The sequence below is a fragment of the Chiloscyllium plagiosum genome, unplaced genomic scaffold (genome assembly GCF_037043375.1).
Source record: "Chiloscyllium plagiosum isolate Xiang-an unplaced genomic scaffold, Cpla_swu_hap1 HiC_scaffold_19, whole genome shotgun sequence".
In the NCBI taxonomy this organism is placed as follows: Eukaryota; Metazoa; Chordata; class Chondrichthyes; order Orectolobiformes; family Hemiscylliidae; genus Chiloscyllium; species Chiloscyllium plagiosum.
The window spans coordinates 57047088-57064912 of NW_028270157.1; the positions used below are offsets into that span (position 1 = coordinate 57047088).

Consider the following 17825-nt stretch of genomic DNA (forward strand, 5'->3'; position numbering starts at 1 on the left):
TAAATGGGAGTGCCCAGCTATATGACATAAAGTAGCTTGGTTTACTAAAGCTGGAAACCAGGAAGAGTGATTCACATGCCCTTGTTGCAGCATGTAGAAAGGGGTGCCATACTGATAACGTTGGACATCAAGGTCCTTGTTCTGGGGGCATGGGTTTCCAATCCCATCATTGCAGATGGTGAAACATGAATTCATTGCAATCTTGAATGGAGAACTGGCCTAATAGCAACTAACTATTGATTGTTGGAAAATCCCATCTTGTTCACTAATCCCCTGTTGGGACAGAAATGTACCACCTTACCTGATCTGGCCTAAAGTTACTCCAAATCCACAGCAATGTAGTTGTCTTAACTGCCCTCTGGTCAATTTTAGGGATGGATAATAATTACTGGCCAAGGCAGTAGTGAATTAATATTAGAAAAAATGTATTTAGAAGCAAATTTGTAATATTTTTGAGACTGTAAAATCGGTGCTTTCTTTTAAAAATTAAACCAAAGCAAAACGGGCATCTGAAAACAAAACTAAGTGATGGGGAAACTCCGGTCTGGCAGTGTCTGTAGAGAGGGAAACAAAAATTATGTGTTGAGTCCAATGATTCTTCCTTCAAATGAATCTGTTTTATCCTTGGGTTTACAGGTCTTGTGTAAAATAATACTTACTTCTCTGCTTCAATTGTAGTGTGTCAAAGTTTGTGGATGACACTAGGGTGAGTGGTGGAGCAAAGTATGCAGAGGACTGTGAAACTTTGGAGAAGGACATAGTTTAAGCGAGTGGGCAAAGGTTTGGCAGATAAGTACAATGTTAATAAATGTGAAGCCATCCAGTTTGGTAGGAATAACCATATAAATGACTATTATTCGAATGGTTAAAAAAAATTGCAGCATGCTGCTGTGCAGAGGGACCTGGGTGTCCTTGCGCACGAATCACAGAAGGTTGGTCTGCAGGTGCAACAGATAATTAAGAATGCAAATGGAATTTTGTCCTTCATTGCTATAGGGATTGAGGTTAAAAGCGGAGAGGTTATGCTGCAGTTGTATATGGTGCTGGTGAGGCCACACCTGCAGTACTGTGTGCAGTTTTGAGAAAGGATGTACTGGCACTAGAGGGGGTGCTGAAGAGGTTCACTAGATTGATTCCGGAGTTGAGGGGGTCAGCTGATGAGGAGAGGCTGAGTAGACTGGGATTATATTCATTGGAATTTGGAAGAATGTGGAGAAAGCTTTTATAGAAGCGGATAAAATTTTGAAGGAAATAGGTAAGATAGAAGTCGAGAGGATGTTTCCACTGGTGGGTGAAACTAGGATGAGTGAGCATAGCCTCAATTAGGGGGAGCAGATTTGGGACCAAATTTGAGAAGGATCCTCTTGACCTAGTGACTTGTGAATCCATGGAATTCCCTGCCCACTGAAGTAGTTGAGGCTTCCTCAGTAAGTGTTTTTAAAGCTAATGGATGAGTCCATTTTTTTTTTTTTTTGAAGAGTAGGCCACGAAAAGATCAGCCATAATCTTATTGAATGGTGGAGCAGGCTTGAAGGGCCGAATGGCCTCCTCTGGTTCCTGACTCTTATGTTCTTCTGTTTTAGTCCGGTGTGAGGCAAAGAGGAGTCCGGCAATATGTCTAAACCTTTTTAATACTTACTAAGGCTTTTAAACATTTTATTGGAGGCTTTCTTCCTGTGTTATAAAAATAATATTTCTGTTTAGAAAAAATTATACAATTAAATATTTTTATGCTTTACTCACTTGTGGAGCAAAATAGAGCCAATATCTTCAGTGTTTGAAAATAGCCATTTGCAACCTGTTGTACTGGGTCAGACAAAATTTGACCCCATACACAACTGAGTTGGTTGTTGGAACTACCTGAGGTGTTTAGAATTCCCAACCTCCAAAAAGCTGTGGGTGCAAAGTCTTTTTAAGGTCGAGGTGGGTAAATTCTTGATTACCAAAGGTGTAAGATTATCGGGGGGGTATGCAGAGATGTAGAGTTCAGGTTAAAATCGGATCAGGCATGACCTTATTGAATCACAGAGCAGGCTCTGAGGGCTGAGTGACCTCCTGTTGCTCCTTGTTCATCTATTCATATGTTACTGATTTCCGGCTGTGACAGGATGTGAAAGATTTTTGGAAACTCCATTGTGATCAGTGTCCAACATATCCACAATACCCATTCCACAATGGCATTTATCATGTACTCCCTTTTGATACTATCTTACCCCCTCAAAATAATGCATGTTCTAACTACTGAGTATTGAATGAAAAGTTGGACTCTTCAGCCACCTTTTTCCAACACAATGACTTGGTTTTATTTTCCACACCTGGACTTTTTTATGTTTAAAAATGCTTTGGGCTTATTTTAATTTCAAAACAAGTCTAATCTTACTTGAATCTCCTTGTTGTGTTACATTTCAATCCTCTCAGTTGGATGCTGTTTGAGTCTGAGGCTTCAGAACACGCCCACTCCCTCTGTTCTCCCATCCCACACTGATTGCGAGGCCCTGCTTTGTATCAAAATGATGCCAGATTTCTCCCCTCAGCCCGTCTTCACGTCTGCTCTTTCCAGTGGGACGGAGTGGGCAGTAGCTCATTGAATTCTAACTGGGAGAGAAAACCTCCCACCCTAAATTTCCATTTCCCCAAAGAGGCAAATCCAATTGCTCTGTCCACATTTCATGTTATCAGTACCATTTGCAGGGGTTCCATTGGCAAAGGACCAGCTTTACCACATCAGCATAGTACATCTTGGACACGCTTAGTACAAGTCAGCGGATGTGTATTTGGAGCTCATTGACACCTTACATGGCAATCTTATTGCCAGGTCACATTGCACTCTGGGACAGGCCATCTCATGTATTGGAATAGGGTGTATCTCCGGGCTCTTCGCATGCTTGCTTGGAGACTCGCACATCTCTCCCTTTTGCCTTTTTGCACATTGCTGCTTTGTTTAGAAATGAAAGTTCTGTCCTGTCTTGCCTTTTTGGTGCAGACAGAAAGCCAGGTTGATAGCCATGTTTACCAACATTGATTAGTCGAAGAGGGTTGATATGTTGTTTGGCACTGTCGTGTCATGTCAGTATCATACCTCCAACCAGTAGCAGCACACTTTCAAACAAATGTCCATGTTTGAAAGTTTAAAGAGAGGTAGTCCTGATTCCAGTCACAGGGGACAATAGTGAATGAGGGGGTGTTGTCACAGTTATTGAAGGGCAGCATCTGATCCCAGTGCACCAGGTTGGCCCAAGGCCAGTCAGCCACTTGGCATGATCAGGACTGGGGACTTGGACTATTACAGTCCAGGGAGTGGGTCACCTTCTACCTTGCAGGCCAAATCTGTCAGGCTGTGTAGAGTTCAGTCAGGGGTCAACCTCCAGTGATGGCCTGACAGCTTCCTAATGCAGAGGTCACAGCTGCGAGTCTACTTGGGATGCAGAGCAAGTTCAGGAGTCCACAATCTTCTGACCCAAATGTCATTTCCACTGGACAAACTGTGTGACCCTGGAGAAGCAAGGGCCAGGCATCTCTAGAGTGCCGTGTGTGTGTGTGGTTCCTCCTTTGGTTGGGTACGTACCCTATCCCTTGAGAGAAAGGGGCACCTAGAGTGAGGTTAGGGTCCCTCATCCGCCTGATGTCTTGCTGATGGATTGCAAATCTGAGAGCATCTCCCACACCCGATATGCATTTTATTGGACCTGGCTCTCCCATGATGACTGGAAATTTGTCCATGGAGACTGCCAGACCATGCGCGCGCACACACAAGAGCCAGCACAATGCTGATGAACTCATCCATCCCTTAATCCAGTTTACCAAGTGGCTCTGTCAAACCTACTCGCTGTTCCAGCAACTGTTGCATTTTTACAAAACGTACAAATGGACAACACCATGGGGTCCTCTTCTGCCTAGGTCTGAGAGGATGTCTGGCTTTCAGCAATCCTCTGAGAGTCAGTGGCCTGGGTCATAACTTCCTTGGCCAGCTGTGGAGATGTGGCATTGATATACTTGCCAGAATGTGTCTGCAAGTCTCATTGAGCTCAAGTACCCACTAAGATGACAGCATCTGAGCTGGTGGCAGGTTCAGGAGAGAGCCTTGCTGTTGCTTGCTACTGAGAGAGCTGTGACTTCTTCGTGTGAGGTAGTGGAGGAGCTGATGAACAGAGGTATTGTCCTCCCACAAGATACTACTTGGTTGCCACAGGTGCCTGGACAAAACCAGAAAGGGGATGAGTTGCACAATTAGGGGTGGAAGTTTTGAGTTTAAGAGCATCCACAGTGGTGGTAATGGGACAGTAGCACAGTGGAACACTATGAAGCTGACTAGGTTGCTGGAAATTGGAAATCCCTGCATGATCAGGCTTAACCCTCCCAATAATTTAAAGATCCTTACCTCATAATGGGTGAGAAAAAGATAATGCCAACCAGACCCCCACACCTTTTTAGAGTGGGCTAATTTCTCCTGCAGTGAGACAAAGGGAGGGAGGGATTGATTGATTTAGAAATAGTTGCTACATGGAGGAAAGATTGGTGCATTAGCAGAAAGTGCAGAGGGTAGGAAGGATAAGTAGTCTGGGGAATGCAGTGGGTGCGAGCCATTGAGGGAAGGTGCAGCATGCAATTGAGAGCTGCAGACCATTAGTCTCAATGGGAGGTGGGTGCAGTGGCTGATTTTGAGTGAGTGTGAATCAGCAGAGAGAAGATGATGGCACCAACTGCACCTTCCTACTCTCGGTGGAAACCGCACAGGCCTGGATGGCAACTTCACAGCAGGCTGGCAGGGTCGGGCAGCATGGTTTTCAGGAGAAAGGATAATTCTCCTCCCCAATAGGACCGCCAGGCCCCCATCTGCGAAACAAGATTCCAATTTGCCTCTGTAAAACATCCTCTTCACAATTTCTGAGGTACGAACAGTGAAGAGCAGTTCCTGGCTCAGTGTTTGAAGTGGTGCTCAGCTGGAGTTTAAACATTGCCACCAGTGATGTGAATGTTGGAAGTTGCTGGCATATGGGAGCCATCCTTATTCTGGCAAGCAGTTCTTCTGTTCGGCTGCTGAGTGCAAGAGGCCATGTGACAGCCCTATGGTGCTTGCTTAATGAGGTGAGCAGTGTAAAATTACATGAGAAACATTGCCTGGACTTTTGTGGAGGGGAACGCTTCATAAACTCACATTTTGGCCTCAATTTTAGGAAAATCTTTAACCCATTGAATCACTTGTGTCATGAAAGGAAGCTGTTCATCCCATTGGGTTTGTGCCAGCTCTCTGTACAGCAATTCCATTAGTTGCACTCCCTCACTCTGTCCCTGTAGCCCTGTGAGTTAATTTCCTTCAAGTGTCCATTCAATTTGCTATTGAAACATGCTGATTGCCGTAGCTTGTAATCTTCGGCAGCGAGTTCCAGATCATTAGCACTAACTGTTTTTAAAACAAACAAGCCTTGCATGAATCCACCCGCACCCATGCCCCACCCTGTTATTTACCCTAAACTTACATCTGCTAGCCTTTGCACTGAGGTCCGTAGGAAACGGGGTGTGTGTGCGCGCGTGTGTGTGTGTGTGTGTGTGTGTGTGTGTTCTGTTTTTGGGCTGCTGAAACACCTATTTGTCTTGGTAATAAATTGTGGCCTTATTTTCACTGGAAATAATTACCATAAATTCTTTGCTGCTGAAGATACCTTGGACAGGAAAGCTAGTGCTTGTTTCCTTGGAATCCTTCAAATGTCAGCATTACTTGGGAGTCCATTTGGCTTATCACTGCTGTATGGCTGCTTGCACCACATTAGAATGGTTTAACTTAATCCAGCCCTGCTTTGCTATCATAGTGTTTAATATTTTTCTTTTCCCACAAAATGTTGATCTAATTTTCCTCTCAGCACTGATCCAGTTTTGCTCCTTACTCATTTCGAAGTGATTGCTTTTACATGGATGAGGGTGTCGCTGGCTAGCCCAACACTTATTGAACATTCCTAATTGCCCAAGAGTCAACAAAATTGCTGTGGTTCTGGAGTCATGTGACAAGGATCACAGTTTCCTTCCCTAAAAGACAGCTGGGCTTTTTCCAACAATCAACAATGGTTTCATGATCGTTATCAGACTCTTAATCCCAGATTTTTATTCAAGTCCAATTCTACCATCTTATTTTTATTCATTCATGGGGTGTGGGCATCGCTGGCTAGGCCAGCATTTACTGCCCATCCCTAATTGCCCTGAGGGCAGTTAAGCGTCAACCACAGTACTGTGGGTCTGGAGTCGCATGTCGGCCAGACAAGATGAGGATGGCAGTTTCCTTCCCTAAAGGGCATTAGTGAACCAGGTGGGTTTTTCTGACGATCAGCAATGGATTCATAGTCATCATTAGACCCCTAATTATATTTTTTTGTTTAATTCAAATTCTACTATCTGCTCTGGCGGGATTTGAACCTGGGTCCTCAACGTTATCTGGATCTCTGGATTAGTGGTCCACTGATAACCCCACTAGGCCATCGCTTCCCCTAACTTGAATAATCCCTTGAACAAAGTTCTTTCAGCTGACTCTTTTGCGTCTGTTGCCTTTCTCAAATGTATGTTTGTGTACAAATGGTTTTAGTTATGCTTCAGTAAAATAACCACTCGTGTCTTTTTCAGATCATCTGACCGGTTTACGCTTGATGCTGGCATTAGAATGCCTGAGAGGGGAGATATTGCGTTTCCTAGCATTAATACTGTGGTTATGTACAAAAAGAGCCTTTGATTTCTTTTTGAAGAATGTAGCTGAAGACAGCACAAATATTCATCCTTCTTTTTCTAAAATGTTTTACTAGATATGTACTAGTAGTCTTACCTTCACATAAGTATGAATATTGAGACTGATATCCCCTCTTTTTTTGTGTAGTCTGGCCAGTTCACTGAAGATATGATTCCAACTGTGGGTTTCAACATGAGAAAACTAACAAAAGGAAATGTCACCATTAAGGTAAGTTGCAGAATAAATGTCTACAAATGACAGCAGCTATTTCTGTGTATATAAACATCATATAGGTTTTTACTAATAAACTGTAATGATTTTTAATTCTCTCTTTTTCACCAATGGTTCACTTCATTTATAGAAATGTAATCTGTTCTTTTTCTTATGGTTTCCAAAAAGAATTTAGTGAGCGCTTAATTGAGTAACCAAAGCTGTAGGATGTGTTCAGATGAAATTAATCTTGTGTCTTCACAGGATTCACATTCTGAAAGTGTCTGCTTATTGAAAATCCCATACCTGTAAAATATGCTTTATCGTGTGTTCATTTGCAGTTACCTGGGAGCCTGAGGATAGTGTGACTCTTGCCACTTGGATTGTTTTGTGTGTTTGTTTTATAATTTCAGTCTCTTCCATTTGTACCTCTGCAATACTTGGAACTGAACTAGTGGAGCGCGAGCAACATATTTGCTTTGTTTGTGGTGCAGATGCAGAGGCATGTTCCTCCATGACACCAGTGAGAGTGGCATTGGATCATCTGGTGACATGTCTAATCCATTCTGACAAGTTAAATAGCATCTGAAGTGAACTTTGTGCAGCCAGATGCATTTAACAAAGCCAAGTGTAACAGCTGGGTGACTGCACAATTGAAAGACACCTCTGTTTTGGGAAGATTTAATTTGCTTGAAATTTGAGAAAATTGCTGAAACAGAACTGCTTTGTAAGAACATGTATAAATTGGAATAGCATTTGGGCATAATAACTTTAAATGGTATAAAGATGAGTGTTTATCTTTCAATTCTAAAGATGATATCATTTCAGCAAACACAAAATTGAAGCTTGGAATTTTTTTTTTTGCTGTAATGTATTGCTGTCTCTTACACCAGCATATTGTGCTGCATGGTTACAAGGTCATGGAGCATCATCAGTTTTCCGATCCAATTACAATTTTCAGAATGTTAAAGAATTTTAAAGAAATGTTAAGCATTTCCTGTCACTGCTCCTGGATTTCTTGGTGTTTTACCTTACACTTTTCAGTTTTGATGTTGTCATTCTCCATGCCTTTTCATGAGGATTTCTCAATTTAATATTTAATGCCAGCCTTCACATTGAAATGAAATCTTTTGGTGTTGGCATAAAATGGCAGCAGCACCAGCTCATGGTAGTGTCAGTTCAGACAGAGAAGCCACAGTATAAGAAATTTGAATAAAGCATCCCATACAGACATGTGAACCAGTTTCTCTCCACACCACGCCCCCCTCAACGTTTAACTGCTTCAACTTACCTGGAAGGAATGGAGAATGGAGACTAGTCCAAATCCAGTCCAGCACAGGAGATAGGTGGCAGGCCGGAGCCCGGAGTGGGATGCAGTTTAAGCTTGGCTCAGCCTGGGAGCTGTGCCCAGGAGAAGGGTCCTGGAGGTGAGTGCCCGGACCCAGCTCCCAGGCTGAACCAAGCTTAAACTGCATCCCACTCCGGGCTCTGGCCTGCCACCTATCTCCTGTGCTGTAACTTGCTGAGCACAGTCTTAGTGAAAAGGATGATAATTTGAGTACTTTTTAAAGATACTACTTATTCTTATTCTGAACTTTCAGTAAGTCAAGTACTCTTTAAAACTTTGTACTCCTATGCTAAACATTTTTATTTTACTCTTTTCAATTCTGTGACAAACACTTAAAGTATCTGTACCTAGGTACCCTGTACCTAAAATGGAACCAAAGCAGTGACATTACAAACTTTTGACTGCACTCATTCGCGTGCATGTGACAATAAAGGATATTCTATTCTTTAGTAATTCTCTCGTACAGATACAGGGAGGGGAAAAAGAAGCAGAGAAGTTAATGATAGCTGAAATGGAGATCTGAAAACCACACTCAGAACATTAGACATAACAATTGAATAAGTGGAAATGAAGATTGATCAGCTGGGAGAGAGTAAAACTGTGTTTAGATCCAATTATATATTGATTGTGTGCAAGTACTATGACCAGGAAATGTTGATTCTGTATCAGCCAACTATTCGCAATAGATAGAGGATAAACTCTATTTTTAATCGTATTGACTTGGACATTTTGTTTGCAAATGAGATGTCTATGGGATAATTGTACCAGATGAAATGCATCCCTTTCACTTAAAAAGAAAGGGATAATAATACTAATTGCATCTTTCTTAAAAAGCAGTGCATAAGGGGTAGAAAATGGCGAACTTTATTGTGATCAAATGATCACTTTACTTTTCAGAAATTAGTAGCAATGTCTTAATAGATAACACCAGCCTTGATTATTGTCAGTGAGTTAAGGAATCAGAGATTGACACTTTATCATAAATGTAAGGTAATCTCTGTACACTTGCTTTCTCGACCCATATTCCAGTTCCCCTCCTCGCTTTCTGCTGGATCCCAGCAGGATCTATAAACCAAAATAATCTTATTGAACACTCTCAAAATTAAGAAATTACCAACAAGATTCCACTTTTTGTAGTTTTTACTTTAATGCATTTTGGACTCAATGAAAATTATACACTAATGAACAGGCAAATGACACTTCAGCTAAAAGCATAAATTTCACTCTAAATAGTTGATTCAACAACAATGCCTGTGTTGCACAAAACATTCTCCTTCAGCATGTATTGTGCTCCACAAAATGCTGTTTCGTGGGGGGTAAGTCAGGAGTTCTGTTTGACAGCCTTCACCTCTGAGTTTCACAGGTACATTAATTGTCAGAATGGCACACTTCATTTCACCACCCTCCTTTCCCTTTGGTCATGTCTGTCCTGTTGGCATAGCTCTCCAGTGATGCCCTGGTTTATGGTTTAGCTATTTCTGGGGAAACGCCCATCTCTTCAACGTCTCTGAGCTATTGACACAGCTTTCCAGGTCTTTAAGTTTCTGAGCCAGCTTGCACAGTGCTTCTAAGTGCTCTTGTTTCCCTTTCCCTTTCAAACAAACAGAATATTCTTCAGCTGCTCAGATTGTAGCTATCCTTTGCTTCTGTTTGTCAGATGCAAAAAAACTGCAGTTGCTGGAAGAACAAAGCAAGCCGGGTAGCATCAGGAGGTGGAGAAGTCAATGTTTCCTGAAGGGTTATACCCAAAACGTTGACTTAACTAACTCCTAATGCTGCCTGGCTTGCTGTATTCTTCCAGTCTCCTGCTTGTCTACTGTTTTGCTTGTCAGATGGCTTATTTCTCAACTTGTCCTGTTGCAGGTCAGAAATCACCATGTCTTATGAAAGACCTTCTGGTACTAATGTTTTTTTTGATATTTTAAGGTTCTGTGAAAGGCCTGAGGAAGGTATGCATTTATTTTTGTTAAAAGGTCACTAAAAGAACATGGACGTACCGCTAAAGACATTGGAAGTCACATGACAAGCTGACTGCTCCGAATTGTTTATTGGGAGTCATATATCAGAGTTATAGTTGTATGGAATTGTTTCTTTATTTTTGAGATTTTGTTAAGAGTTCGATTTTGGTGTGTAGTCTGCTGCGAGAAGTCACCCAAACCATCCTCTTCCACATACTTTGGAAAGACTGCTCTGAATTCATTGAGAGCTGGAAGCTGAAACATCTGCTACTTCTGAGAATCCTCCAGAAAGCTCCCTCTCAACATCTCCTGAATGAATGGCATCTGTAGAAATATTAGGTGTAATCTCATGTGTCTGGTGACACCAGTCTACATGGACAGGAACGCCAGACTGAAAGTTGTCTGGAACCTTCAATATCTCTCTCACTTCAAGAACTAACCATTATTTGGCCACACTTCTTTTTTTTTCTAGACCTAATCTCTGCAGAAAGTGTGTGTGTCATGTATTTTACATGGTACGTACCAAAACAGTGTTAATAAATTTTGCATCTTAATTGAATAGGCTTCCTTTTTTCTAATATAATACAAAGAGAACTTCTTAAGATAACAGTTTGTTTGCAGAGTTCATTATGTCCAAGCTTGATAATTATAGGGTATATGTGAAAATTCTCATGGTGCAAATTAGGCAGAGGATGAAGAACATCTAATGCTTCACAGGGGAGGGTAGAGGGAGGATAGGAGGTGTGGTGTGGTGACTGGCTTAATTGCCTTTAGATAAAATGTTGGTTTCAACTCAGACTCTGTTGTGTAATCCACATTTGTTTTTCATGAAACCTGGCCAACATGCAAAGATCAGGTCATGTCTGCCATTTTAAGTAAGTGCTTTTGATCCCTATTTTTTTTGTGTATGAAAGGTATTAGATCAGCAGATGGAATTCTAAATAAATAGTTCATATTTAGAATTATTGTGACACAAATATTTCAGTCAAAAGTAACAAGTATTGGAATTTACAGTCCTATATTAGAGTCCATAACCACTTGTAGCTGTCAAACAAATTATAAAATGGAAGGCACCCCACTATGGTAATGGATGATTGTGACATTAATCATGCAGCACTAATCCAGTCACAAATCTTCAGACTTGTCAACAGAACAAAATTTTTTTTTTTTTTTAGTTTTAATACCTCTAGGTATTGTTTACAATATTTAAACAGCAGCACTTCTAAATATCTTGACACTTTATCCACATCCTTCAGACATGTTTTGACAGGTACTTCTGCCAGTTTTGAGAGTTGATTTTTGAAAGATCTGACACTTGCTTGCAATTAGCTCGAGTTAGTGCGTTGTTTATGTACACCTTTTTTTTTATGCTTGCTTTTATCAATCACAAAGGACACTGCAAAAATATTTGTATTGAGGTAGTTCATGATTTAACTAGCTTGCAAACTCCACAACTTGAAGATATGTGAAACTCAACTCATCCTGCCTCCAATCCTACCAATTGGTGATGCCAACTTTGGGGGCAGGACATCCGGTTTCCAATTACTTTCAGCAACCTTAATGATCAACAAGCTTGCCTTTGTGTGGAACCATAGGAAATGGGGGAGATAATAAATGAGTATTATACATAAGTGTTCACTGTGCACAAGGATATGGAAGATAGAGAATGTGTGGAAATAACTAGCAACATCTTATAAAATGTCCATGTTGCAGAGGAGCTGGTGCTGAATGTCTTAAAACATGTAAAGATAGACCTGATCAGGGGTACCCTAGAACTCTGGGAAGCTAGGGAAGTGATTGCTGTGCCCCTTGCTGAGTATTTGTATCATCAATAGTCACAGATGAGGTGCTGGAAGACTGGAGGTTGGAAAACATAGTGCCACTATTTAAGAAAGGTGGTAAGGAAAAGTCAGAGCTACAGATCGGCTAGCCTGACGCCGGTGGTGGGTAAGTTGTTGGAGGGAATCCTAAGGAACAGGATTTACATGTATTTGGAAAGGCAAGAACTGATTAGGGTTTGTTAACATGGATTTGTGCATGGGAAATCCTGTCTCTCAAACTTTATTGAGATTTTAAGATGTAATGAAGAAGATTGAGGGTGGAGCAGAAGACATGATCTATATGGACTTCAGTAAGGCATTCAATAAGGTTGACTGGTTAACAAGGTTAGATCTCATGGAATACAGAGAGAACTAGTCAATTGGATACAGAACTGGCTCAAAGGTAGAAGACAGAGGGTGGTGGGGCAGTTTTTCAGACTGGAGGCCTGCGACCACTGGAGTGCCACAAGGATTGGTGCTGGGCCCACTTTTCCTCATTTATATAAATGATTTGGATGTGATCATAAGAAGTATAGTTAGTATGTTTGCAGATGTCACCAAAATTGAAGGTGTAATGGACAGCAAAGAGAGTTACCTCCGAGTACAACAGGACTTTGATCAGATGAGCAAATGTTCTGAGGAGTGGGAGATGGAATTTATTTTAGATAAATGTGAGGTGTGTGTTTTGGAAAGACAAATCTGGACAGGACTATTACACTTAATGGTAAGGTCCTAGGGAGTGTTGCTGAACAAAGAGACCTTGGACCGCAGGTTCATGGTTCCTTGAGTGGAGTCACGGGTAGATAGGATAGTGAAGGCATTTGGTATGCTTTCCTTTATTGGTCAGTGCATTGAGTAGAGGAGTTGGGCTGCACAGGGCATTGGTTAGGCCAATTTTAGAAAACTGTTCAGTTCTGACCACCTACTATTGAAAGGATATTACAAAATTTGAAAGGGTTCAGAAAAGATGTGCAAAGAAGTTGCCAGGGTTGGAGGATTTGAGTTACAGGGAGAAGCTGAATACACTGGGGTTATTTTCCCTGCAGCGTTGGAGGCTAAGGGGTGATCTTTATAGAAGAGTAAAAAAATCATGAGGGACATGGATAGGATAAATAGACAAGGTTTTTTCCCCAGGATGGGGGAGTCCAAAATTAGACAGCATAAGTTTAAATTGAGAGGGGAAAGATTTAAAAAGGGTCTAAGGGGCAACTTTTTCATGCAAAGGGTGGTGCTTGTATGGAATGAGCTGCCAGAGGAAATGGTGGAGGTTGGTACAATTGCAACATTTTAAAAGGCATCTGGATGGGTATATGAATAGGAAGAGTTTAGAGGGATTTGGGCCAAGTGCTGACAAGTTGGACTAGATTAGATTAGGATATCTGGTCAGCATGGATGAGTTAGACCAAAGGTTCTCTGTCCATGCTGTAGAGGTCTATGACTCTATTTGTTTCCTACTGGAAAGAGTCTCAAATTAGCAAAAATCTGAGCCTTTTAAAATATTTAATGACTAATTAATTAAGTTCTGGACACCTCTCCATCATTTAAGACCATTTATGTTCACTTCCCTAATAGCACTCAGTTCTGACCTTCCCTCAGTTTATCTGCTCCTGAAAGCCTCCTTGATACTTGTTGCTACTTAGAGACTTGGCTATTCCAATGCGCTCTGTGCTATGTGTGAAGTTGTGGTTGTCAAAATCTCTGCTGAATGTACCCTTACTCCTGCCATGTCCCATTCACCAAAGATCCTACTGCTTGCTGACCGTGCTTGGCCTATGGTCAGGCAACACCTCAATTTAAAATGTTTCAGCCTTGTTTTCAAATTTCTTCAGGATTTTGCCCCTCCCTATTTCTATAATCCTTCAGCCTAAGTCTTCAGGTTTTCTGAATTATTAGCCTGTGGGGCATTGATTTTAAAATTTGCCTGCTAAGGGCCTCAGTCCTAAGATTTAGAATTCTTACCCAAAACCCTCACTCCACTTCACCAGATCTCTCCACACCTTTTTAAGATGCTCCTTTTGAAACCTACCGCTTTTACCAAGTTGTTAATCATTTGCCCTGACTGCTTCTGCGTTAAGCCTGTGCTTGGTGTTAAACCTTGATTATTGACATTCTTAACTCATTGGGATATCCTACTGAGTTAGGGGAACTAAATAATTGCAAATTGTTTTTCACAATTCAGTAACAACAATGTTAATACTACAGAGGAACCTTGATTATCCGAAGGACACAGGTGGGTCGTATTTCATTTGGTTAATTGAAGGAGGGAAAAAGAGTCAAACCGGAACTTCAGAGAGTCCTTAATTCTAAGGATCAGCTCTGAGCTGGCTGGACAGAGCCCATGCACTGTACACTTAAATAAAGAGTGAACTGGTGATGGGATACTTGGTCTATGTGTAATTATTTCCCCTTGAATTTCTAGGCATTTAGTGAAATGCTTTATCTTTCATATGTGACGAAGAGGGAGTCAACAGCGAGTTGACCACAATCTCAGTTTCTTGTTGAGTACATGCAAACGTTGTCTTCATGTCGCAGGTCGATGACGGAATTTGGAATGAGTTTTGTTTTAAACTGAAGGCAGCAATGGTTGAACAGTTCCTCTGTCCAGTAGATTATTCCATGCCTATGGGTAATTTGCTAGGGTGCGGTGCAGTATTACCAAACATTACCATCCAAAACAGAAGAGAGCTGCCACAAGAAGCATTTTTGCAGAAGTCCAGCATCTTTGTTGACCCATCGAAGACCCTGACTAGTGACTGACAAAAATGGAGAAAGGTTACTCAGACTGGCACTGAACGTATCAAGAGACTTCATCAGAAACATGCAAAGGAGGTCAAAGTTTAGGAAAGAGTGTATAAAACTCCGAGCTACTGATCTAGCTGACCCTTTAAGTGCTGCATACCCTATGCCTGACAGAGTTGCAGATCACGCATTGAACTTCTCAGACAACTGAGTCTATTGGACTGGAATGGAAGCAAATCATCCTCCATCCTGAGGGATTACCTGTAAAGTGGATTGTTCTCAAAAGGTTTCCTATTAAATGGATTGTTTATGTAATCCCTTATGTACCAATCACTGTATTCTACATTCTAATGAGCACCCCATGGGATCAATGCTTCCTTCCTGCTATTGCTGTAGGAAACTAGATGTTACAGCTTTGTGGACAGAAATGCTGCACCCATCTTGTGAAGCCAGGAATTTTCTCCTGGACACTTTATTTCCTGAAGTGAGATTGAGTCTAGGGACAAAGCAAATCTGGAAATAGCATTAAACTTGGAAGATGTTACATGGCTGAATTGGAGGCAGAAAGGTGATTAAAAGCCTGTTTCAATGAAAGAAAGCAGAAAGAAATGGCAGCGTGAATTGGGAGAGAAGAGTTTCATGGGCAGTGGAGGGACAGATAAGTCCATGTGACTGACAGCAGGAGGGAATGAAGTGTCAACTGAGGGAAGATCACTTCAAACTGAGGCAGAGAGGAAGGACAAAAATATTCTCATGTTCCCGATTTTGGTCGTGTTGAAAGGTCAGCTAAATAGCATGTGTCAATGCAGTTTGACAGTTTTTCTGATGGAAATGAGCATTTCTGCAGTGCAGGTATTGCAGGATTAGCATACCTATGGGTTAAGTTTTTAACTAATCCAGGTCTTACTGTACAATATAGGTTCCTCTTCAAGGCTGTTTTAGTTTTGTCTTTGAAGAAATCAGCTTTGCTAAATTTTCTAGTTTGGCCTGAAAGTAAATCTATATGCTTCACTATATGCATTAGTGAGACATTTGAAATCCGATACAAGACATCATTAAACCTGTGTAGGAGCAAAATGTGGGCAGGATAATCAATTGGTATCCATGACTAGGTAATAAAGTGTTTTGTCTTTTGTTGATGCCCTTAATCTAAATTCAGGGGATACATGAACTAAAAAGCATGGAGAGAAGTGACTGGTGGTGATTGAACCTGAAGGTCACCAAACCGTAGATGAGGGGAGCGGTTGAACTGAAGCCTGTTGCCTCCAAAAGCATATAAAAACTCACCGAGTTCATGACTGTACTGCACTTTTAAATCTGCTGGACAGAAGTCTACCAACTGTCTCAAAGATCTTTCTGGGTCCATGAATGAATGACTAGAATCTAGATCTAGCAATATTCCTGGTGTTGTGTTCCTGGAGTATTTGGTCATGTTTATCTGTACTTACCCTGCAATTTTCAATCCCATGCCTACCAGATGCAATTAGATATTTATGCAGTTTTGGAGGTAGCGTTAACCAGCAATTTGTTGATATCTTTGTCATATTGATACTTACCAGTGGGGATGGTGTTCGGTGAATTAAATATGAACTTTGCAGACTATTGCACACAGATGAATTCTGCCATTTTTCATCACTTGCTGTTAAGACGAGTGTAACCTTACTCTACACATCATTCAATACCAAAATGGGGACGAAAGTGGTTCATGAGTATCTTGGTATGAATATTTCCTGTAGCTTAACTATAAACCCATACATGCAATTTAAATTATTAAAATCTACTTTGTTATTAGAAGAGAACTAAATTATATTAAAGCTGTCAGAATTGAGGAATGTGGTATGAATGGAAAGATAGAAATGTGGAATGTTGTGACTGAAATTGAATCAAACAATATTAAAAAACAAGTGATCATTTATTGCCAGACAAGTACCACATTATTTTTCAGAATCCTATCCGTGCTATTCTTAAAAAGCACATAACCACTAAAGGTGTCCAGCATAGTTCTTAAAAATTGTGGCCTTGCTTTGAGAAGGCACAATAATTCCTTGAGCACAGAACTAAATTAGTAGATATTATCCATTATAACCTGAACTTTCAGAAGCATTCTTAGTTCCAAATGAGCAGCTTTTAAAGAAGCTTAAGTCAGGTTCAGTGAATTACACTTTTTTTGAAATGTAATGAACAGACAAATGCAGCAACAAATTGAGAAAGATTTGGAGGGATGCAAACAATGCAGTTCATTTTGTATAGTTAGTATTCTCTGCTGTTTGTATTATGCAGGGCGTATATCAAGAGTTTGATAATATTTATGTAATATCTTTGAGCAGAGTAAACCAGGTGTGCAGAACAGGAAAGTCATTGAATAAAAAGTGGTTTATTATGATGTATGAATGACTGCAGGAGGGCACTAATATATTCCTCTTTCCTTAAGTTTGGACACATTGTTCAAAGTGCCAAAGAACTTGTAAAAAAAAAGGTAACGTCACCATAGTCTTACCAGACCATAGAGTGCTCTCTCATGAGAGAGGAATGAGTGATAGTGGTTTCTCCTGAAGATCCAATATGCGGAAGGCAAGGAGAGACGTTTTGAATGTGTGTCTTTCATGGTAATTGACACCAAAACAATTTGCATAGATCTCTTGGAGTGTTCAGCACGCTGTGGATTTGGAATAAGAGATCAGTTACTCAGTCTGGATAATTGAGAGCTTATTGTGGCTTTAAAAAAGTTGCACATTCGCTGCATCTTTGAAGAAGTTTAAGACCATATTAGGCCTGTGCATGTTAATCACGCCTTAATGTCTGGGCTTTAGGAAGGGAAAGGGAACTGGGAAGAATCTTGAGTCTGATGTATTGGAGAGCTGGCATACGGGTAGTCTGCCAATAGTTGTTTTAATGGGTTGTGACTGAAACTAGTTAGATCCATGTCGGAGTCTTACAGAGACGCCTGACAAATGGGGCAAATTCAAAGGTCAAGAGCAAAATCACTCCTTGCTGGAGAAAACATCTTAGACTTGGGCCAAAACCGGTCAAGGTCATACTCA

The 17825-nt window shown here is 41.0% G+C and overlaps 1 protein-coding gene across 1 annotated transcript in view; it reads left to right on the forward strand.

The window, feature by feature from the left end:
- LOC122559532 (ADP-ribosylation factor-like protein 8B-A) overlaps positions 1-17825 on the forward strand; it is a 94284-nt gene that overhangs the window by 12899 nt on the left and 63560 nt on the right. The window contains exon 2 of the mRNA XM_043709139.2: positions 6857-6937. Coding sequence (XP_043565074.1) covers positions 6857-6937 — 81 coding nt within the window. The remainder of the gene's footprint in view (positions 1-6856; positions 6938-17825) is intronic.